This window comes from Pteropus alecto, unplaced genomic scaffold (assembly GCF_000325575.1).
Source record: "Pteropus alecto unplaced genomic scaffold, ASM32557v1 scaffold60, whole genome shotgun sequence".
NCBI classification, from domain to species: domain Eukaryota; kingdom Metazoa; phylum Chordata; class Mammalia; order Chiroptera; family Pteropodidae; genus Pteropus; species Pteropus alecto.
The window spans coordinates 2,562,485-2,570,185 of NW_006430726.1; the positions used below are offsets into that span (position 1 = coordinate 2,562,485).

The 7,701-nt window shown below is 54.7% G+C and overlaps 1 protein-coding gene and 1 long non-coding RNA gene across 4 annotated transcripts in view; one reads left to right on the forward strand and one right to left on the reverse strand.

Moving 5' to 3' along the window:
• Window positions 1-3,490, reverse strand: part of LOC112483110 — an 11,764-nt gene extending 8,274 nt beyond the window's left edge. The window contains exon 1 of the long non-coding RNA XR_003047519.1: window positions 3,209-3,490. This is a non-coding gene — a long non-coding RNA (uncharacterized LOC112483110). The remainder of the gene's footprint in view (window positions 1-3,208) is intronic.
• Window positions 1-7,254, forward strand: part of ISG20 (interferon stimulated exonuclease gene 20) — an 11,335-nt gene extending 4,081 nt beyond the window's left edge. For all 3 annotated transcript variants that reach the window (XM_025049741.1, XM_015593341.2, XM_025049743.1), the window contains exons 3-4: window positions 5,725-5,925; window positions 7,040-7,254. In XM_025049741.1, coding sequence (XP_024905509.1) covers window positions 5,725-5,925; window positions 7,040-7,126 — 288 coding nt within the window. In that variant the 3' untranslated portion in view covers window positions 7,127-7,254. The remainder of the gene's footprint in view (window positions 1-5,724; window positions 5,926-7,039) is intronic.
• The last annotated feature ends 447 nt before the right edge of the window (window positions 7,255-7,701 follow it).

A 7,701-nucleotide genomic window follows, 5' to 3' on the forward strand; every position in this document is an offset into this window, starting at 1 on the left:
ATGCTACCATTGTGGCAGGCCCAGGCCAGAGGGGCCCTTTATGTTCCTCCCCAACCCCACCCTATGGGGGGGGGCGGTGGTCCCTCGCCCTTTTTGCTTTAACACAGGAGTCCTGGCAACTGCGTGGAACAAAACCACCTCTGTCCTCATGCAGGCCTTTGCTGTTGAGATGCAGTAATACACACACAGCTCAGGGCTGGGGAGCAAGCACTGTCTTCAGGCTGGCCATGGGACCAACCCTAGCTCTGCCACCTGATTGCTATGTCCTCTGGCTTGTTGCTAAACTTCTCTGTGCCCCTCAGTAGGATCCTCTGTAACCTAGGGGCGATGGCAGAAGCACAGGTGCATCCAGCACCATGTCCAGGCACTGTTCTAAGCACTTTTAACGCACCACTGCCTCGGTCCCCACCACGGGACGGGCAGGTACTTAACTGGTATCATCACTCCACTTTACAGATGAGAAAACTGAGGCACAAGGCTGAGCAAACCATCCAAGGACGGAGCAGAGCAGAGGCTCAAATTCTGGCTCCAGAGTTTGCTCTGTGATGTTCAGATCCTGTGAACATCGGGATCTGAACGTCACTGTGTGTAAATGCATCCTATGAAGGTGACGTGCCCAGTGTATGTAAAGGACAGCATCTGGCACGGCATGTAAGTAAGATGTGGTTCAAGGCAACGGCTGTCATTTCTTGTCATGAACAAAAACAGCGAGGCAGCTTGATCCCACTCATCACCCACAGTGTGTTTTAATCTCAAAGACAGAGACCAGGCTCATGGGCCCCACAATATTCGGGGGGGCCCCAAAGGGCAGAAGCTTGTCGGCCATTTCACAATCCCTGCAAGGCCAGGTAATATTTCTCAGGTGAGTCTAGGGCTCAGGCCAGCATCTTTCGAAGGCCACCCACCAACTTGTCTCTTCCTCCCATGGGCATGGCAAGTGAGCCCAGCTCAGTGGTGAGCCACAGACCAGCCCATGGCAGCCAGGAGGGCTCTGGGGAGCCACTGAGCCCCAGAGTCCACCCCGGAACGCTGCCGCGATGGGGCAGAGATTGTGAGCGGGCCCCTGACACCCCTTCTCTCATTCATTTTTTGTAATGTGGTTCCATTACTTTTATAACGTGCAGTGACTGCCTGTCATCTCCCGACAGCTCTAAGTCTGAGCATCATCTGGAGCAGTGGTTCTCCATGTGGGGCAATTTTGCCCCCCACCCAGGGGACATTTAGCAATATCTAGAATCACTTCTAGTTGTCCTAAGTGGGGAGGGGGACCTGCTAGTGGCATCCAAGGAGTAGAGGCCAGGAAGAGTGCTCAACATACAACGATGCACAGGACAGCCCCTCCCCTACCACACACACATCACCGAAGTATCAGCAGTGCCGAGGCTGAGAAATTCTGGTCTATAGAGAGCCCCACACATCGGACTGTCAGCATAAGAGAGAACCCAGGGGGAGACTGAGGTCCAGAGAGGGCCAGGGAGTTACCTAAGGACGCACAACAATCTGGGATACGACCTAGTGCTCAGATTCAGGGCCGTCGCCTCTCAGGTTAACTTTTTTTTTTTTTTTCTCTAACACAACAATCTGGGATACGACTTAGTGCTCAGATTCAGGGCCCTCGCCTCTCAGGTTAATTTTTTTTTTTTTTCTCTTTTTGCTAACCGTAATTTTTAATAACTTGAAACTCACTTCTATAAGTTAATGCTTTTTTGATGTTAACCAAGTATGACGAGTAGCATCTACCTCGTGATGGGGATTGGGAGGGGTCGTTGCATTTTTAGTCTGCAAACAAGGAAACTGAATCCTGTGAAGCATTGTGGTTTAGGAGGGACACACAGACAGAAGGGAGGCCGCGATGCCTTGTGAGCAGGGAGCTGTTTGATCTGTAACCAGCACGGCAGCCCTCGCCTCGGGTGGAGTGCCTTGTTGGGGCGCTGCCACTGGGCCGGCGTCACTGGGGCTTGGCCAGATAGAATAGGACGACTTCATAATTCAGGTTCCCCCAGGGTAAGCTGCCCTGTGGGAAGCAGGCACAAGCTGGGAGTAGGGGACAGGAGGAAAAAGGGGAACCAGGGCCACCCCTGAAGATGATAATAAGTCACCTAGACCTCTGCAAAGATAACATTCTTTAGACTCCCTTACAGCCACCTCTCCTGATAGCCAGGAATGAATGAGTAGATAGACGAACTAATGAAAGCATGGATGGATGGATGAATGCATAATGGAAGCAGCCGGCTTGGGGTCGCTCGACAGGCTTCAGGGCAGAGATTTAGAAACTCATCAGATGCAGAGAATACCCTGGGACCCCGGCGAATGCCCCTCCCCTGGGGATTGTAATTCAGTATGTCTTTTTAACAAGGGCCCCGAGCAATTTTTTTGATCAAGCGCCTCTGGGAAATACGGGGAACTAGACTGAAGCACAGCGGAAGGAGTATGTAGGCAGACGCCTGCACCTGGGCCTGTCACGGTCCTGCCGCGTGACATGGGTGCACACTGCTCTGCATCCTGTTGGTAAGATGGTACGATGATCCCTGCCCTCTAGGGGCTGTATTCCTGGTTCAAGAAACTTCTGTTGAGTTCTGATATGAGCCCAGAAGTGCCCTCCTATCTTCAATTAATAAGGCTAATACTGTCCTGAGGTTCTCAGTAGGTGGTAACAACCATTATAATAATAATGTCGCGTGGATCCAGACACCCTGTCTCAGCTCTCGGCTCACAGCTGTGTGACCTGGGCAAGCCTCTTAACCTCTCTGATCCTCAGCCCCCTCCTCTGCAACACGGAACTAAGAATATCCTTGTTGAGAGGCCTCGTGATGAGGGAGGGAAAGTACCTGGCCCGGTGCCAGGACGATGAAGGCACATAGATAAACGTCCCTTCCCCACTTCCTCTCCACTTCTTTCCAGGATTTTGAGAGTCTCTACCTCCTCCGTTTGAGGAGGCTAAGCTGCCTCATGACCCAGGGCAGATTATAATGATCCTGTGGTATCCCAGGGAGAGCAGGTCACATAGCCCTGAGGTCCCGCTGGCTGACAGCCCCATTGTCCCCTTGCAGCCTCAGAAAGCCGGAGGAGCTCAGGCTGCTAATCAGGCACTGGAGCCTCACCGCTCCAGGCCCTCACTTTACGCATGAGGATCAGAAGCCCAGCATCAGTCTTTAACTTCCCCGAGACCACACAGTAATCCCGCGAGTCTCTCCTTGCCCATGCTCACCATCTTTGTCCAGAAGGGTTGTTGGTGTCTGTCTGCTAAATAGACTGTTCTCCTCTTCCTTCCTTCTCGTGTCCACCCCCTCTTATTCTATGTCTCGTGATGAGTCCTGTGGTGCTGAACGTAGCCCTGCCCACTCCTGCCGGGACCCCTAGACTCAGGAAGTGAAAAATTTCCCAGGAATCCACCCCACAATGACTTGGCCCTCTTCCATCTGGAATAGGAGACAGTTCCCCGGGGGCCGTGTGTGAGTTGGCCTTGAGCTCCTAGTCAGGGGGGAAAACGGGCCACATTGTTTGGAAAGATAAAGGATGTCAGCACTAGCCACAGCCCAGCACGTTCCCCCATCCCCCACGCCCTGCAAGCTTTCCCTTCCCTCTGCGTGCCCAGGGTTTCCCCTGAGGCGCTGCTCTGAGGTCATGTTCCCTCACCCCTCAGGGGTACCCTGGCCCAGCAGCATCGGCACCACCTGTTAGAAATCCAGAATCCGAATCCAAACTTTGGTGTGATCCTGAGACCCCAGTGTGAGAAGCCCTGGTGTCCATCAGAGGTGGGTCGCTTCATTCCTCCAGCGAGCCTTCTCCAGTCCCTTGCTGAGCACAGGCTCGAGGCCCCAAGAAAACCACAAGAACAGTGGGGCAGGTTGGTGACACTGCCTGTTCGTGATAGATGGACAGACTCTGCCTCCAGTGCTGTGACTGTGGACAACTCATCTCCCCTCTCTGAGCCTCAGCTCTCTCTTCTGTAAAGTGGGCATAAGGATCCTATGATGTCCAAGGGAGAGCATATCCAAGGCCCCATGTAAGTCCCAGGAGGCCACTAGAGGCAGAAGCAGGATGGAGGAGGGTGCCAGCCATCCAGAAGTTTCCTTCCTGGACCACAGACTACAGCCCTGGGCTATGCACAGAGAAAGAGAGGCAGGCTGTCATAAGGCACTGCAAAGAAAGGGGACTGGCCAGTGTGGCCAGAGGCAGATTCGCTGTCAGGCCACCGTGGGCAGAGGAGGTGAGATGCGGGCACTGGTGTAAGGCACCAGGCTGGGGTCACAGTCAGGGCTGCTCCCTGTGGCCTGGCTGCTAAGCTGCCAGAAACCGCGAGCGGGCCTGCTCTTCCTGCAAAGCGTCGCGGTGACAGACAGGCACTGGAGCCCGGCTGCTGGCTTGAAGGCTGGCTCTGCCACGAGCTGTGTGACTGTCCTAGTTATCTACTAGTGCTTAGCAAATCACCCCAAAACCTAGTGGTCCAAACAATGTCGATACTTCTTGTGATGATGCCCGGCCTGCACGGATAATTGGGCAAGTCTCCCTGTTTTAAGGGCAAATGATTACCAACCCGAAGCCCAGCTGCAGCTTCAATATCCCATTGCCATGTAACGTGCTCACAAATTCTGGGGATTAGGGCGCGGGCCTCTTTGGGAGGTCATTATTCCGCCTGCCACAGTAGGGCTGTTGAAAGGATTACACGACACAATATACGTGATGCATTTATGAGTGCCTGGCACACGGGACACGCTCAGTAGGTGCTGGCCACTGCGTAAAGGAAAAGCCCCAATTTATTTTCCTTCTTATGTAAAGAAAAACCCTGTTCTTCCCTACTATATCTTTCTTCCATGTATGTCCCCTTTACTGTTACATAGACACTTCACTTTGGACCCTTCTGGTCACCAAATGTGTGGAGGCTTCTCCCGCACAAATGGACACCAGATGGGTGTCCTGCCATTCAATTCAATTTTGATACTGTCCACCTGGAGATAGCGTCAGATGCCACAGGCTGAGGGCTCGCTCCTACAAGACCGGCCCCTCCACAGACACACTTCGGACACCAGCTCACAGAACCCAGGGACACACATTGTTTATTAAAGGGTATGAGAAAGGGCACAGACGGACGAGATGCATAGGGCGAGGTATGTGGGAAGCGGCATGGAGCCTCTATGCCTTGCCCGGGCGCCAGACCCCCAGCACCTCCTGTGCCCACCAACCCCAAAGCCCTGCAGGCCTCGTACTTCTGGGATTTTATGGAGCCTTCATCATGAAGGCATGATTAATCATTACCTCTATTTTTAATCCCTTTCCCGTCCCAGGAGAATGAGAGGGGACTGAAAATCCCAAGCTTCTAATCATGGCTTGGTTATTCCAGAGACCAGCACCCATCCAGGGGCCCCTCCAGAGTCGCCTCATTAGAAAACATGACACTCCTGTCACGCAGGGAATTCCAAGGGCTTCGGAAGCTCTGCGTCAGGAACCGGGGGGCAGAGACCAATACACGTTCTCTTATTATCTCACGCATCGAAACCACAGAGAAATTGGGATGGGCCTAGAATATGCAGCGTGAGGAGGGACTTGGTGCCCTCTTCCCGCTTTGCAGATGACATGTTTGAAGCTCAGAGGGGTGGTGCTTTGCCCAAGGTCAGACAGCAAGTGGAGGACGGGCTGCTCCCTGCCATGCACAAGGGCACCACGCCGCCCCAGACCCACCCAAAGGACCCGGGTGATGCGTGGGGTGTGTGTCTCCCTGCTCAGATCCTGCAGCTCCTGAAAGGCAAGCTGGTGGTAGGACATGACCTGAAGCACGACTTCAAGGCGCTGAAGGAGGACATGAGTGGCTACGCCATCTACGACACGGCCACCGACAGGCTGCTGTGGCATGAGGCCGGCCTGGACAACTGCAAGCGTGTCTCCCTCCGGGTGCTCAGCGAGCGCCTCCTTGGGCGCCACATCCAGGTCAGGACGGCCTTCTCGTCCCGGGGCCGGGGTGGGGCGGCCAACCCCGGCCTCTGGGCAGCCCGCCCCGGGCATCGCTAGGAGGGTCTGCTCTGGGGCCTGGCTCTTCCCGCCAAGATGCTAACCGCCCCCCGCCCCCCATGGCTGCAGAGCAAATATTCAACCCCAGGGACACTGTCTTCCCCTAGTCCTGAGCAGCTCTGTGCTTGTGAAAGGGGCAGTATCTTTGTTGGGCTTCCAGGTTATCAGATATTTTTTACACATCAGGCTGAACTAGATGCTGGGGACACCAGCTGACCAAGGCCCTGTCCTTGGTTCAATGGAGGGTGGCCCCTAACCAAATCATCAGCACATGCTGTGGGGAGTGTCTGATGGAGGGAAGGGCAGGTGTCCTGGGAGCAGGGACAAAGAAAGAATGAGTGGCAGGACCAGAGACCAGATCCACGTGGAGTGTGAAGAATGAAGGGGGGTGGAGGAAGGCAGGAGAGGGGGTGTGGGAGGCACAGCGCGAGCCCCGGCACCCCAGCCTGCTTGTCCGGGCGGCAGGAATCACATAGGAAGCAGGGATGGGGCTGAGTTCTGGCCCCTCTGTTAGCCTTGAGGAACACAGGACCAAGGACAGAATGGCCTGCACACTGATTCACCAAATAACACCTTCTCCACTTACTGAGCAAGTGGCCCTTTCAACATACTCCCCAGTGCCCAGCATTGCTGTCACAGCTGCTTTAGCCCTTCTGCGTCCAGCAGCAAGTCTGCAGCGTCCCCACCTGTCCCTGGATTGTAAGCACCTCGCAGGCATGGACACGACACTGGATGTTGTGCCTGGCCACATCTGGGCCTTAGTGTCCTGGTCCCAGGGCTAATGGATGGGCGTGGACGGGACACTGGATGTTGTGCCTGGGCCTTAGTGTCCTGGTCCCAGGGCTAATGGATAAAGTCAGGCTTTCTCCAGCTACCTGCTGAGTCCAGGGTGTCAGAGGTCTGGGGAGACTCACCCACTGACACACCTCAGAGTCCTGGAAGTTGGGGTGTGGTGAGCAGGGTCGGGCAGGGTCACGTAGGGCCTCTGCATTCGGCCCCACTCCAAGTCCCCACTCTGTCCCTGTGTCTACAGAACAGCCAGTTTGGGCACAGCTCGGTGGAAGATGCCAGGGCAACGATGGAGCTCTATCGCATCGCCCGGCGAATTCGATCCCGCTGAGGACTCCTCGCCGGCAGTGTCAGCTCTACTCGGCCCCGCTCCCGGGGACCAGAGGCCTCCGTCTCAGGAAAGCAGCAACCTCGCTTTTGGAAAATGCATCTTTAGTAGTAAAATGCTTCTATATTTTCTCCGCTCTGTCATCGGTCCCCTTTCTCGTCTTTGCCTTTCTTCTCTCTGAGCCAGGCAACGGTGGACGGACCCCAGTCTGCGTGATGATGACTGGAGTTGGGATGGGGGGGGACAAGTGTCAATTTCCTTAATAGCTTGAATCCTGTGGTCCAAGAAGAAGCTCCAGGCATCCAGGTGGCATGTGACTTAATTAGTAAGGCCTGCCTCTGCCTCCCTTTTCCAGTGACTTTTATGCATGGAGGGGTGGCATGATTTCCCAGGAGTGCCACCTGGCTCAGAGGTCCATTCACCTCATCTTGGTGCAAGTCATTCCTCTTCGTATTTATAAAATGAGGAAGCAGAGGTAGTGGGCTCTAGTGTCAGGGGGAACTAGGTTAGAGTCCTCCTTCTGCCATTTAGTAGCTGTGTGACGTAGGGCGAGTTACTTAACCTCCCTGTGCCTCAGT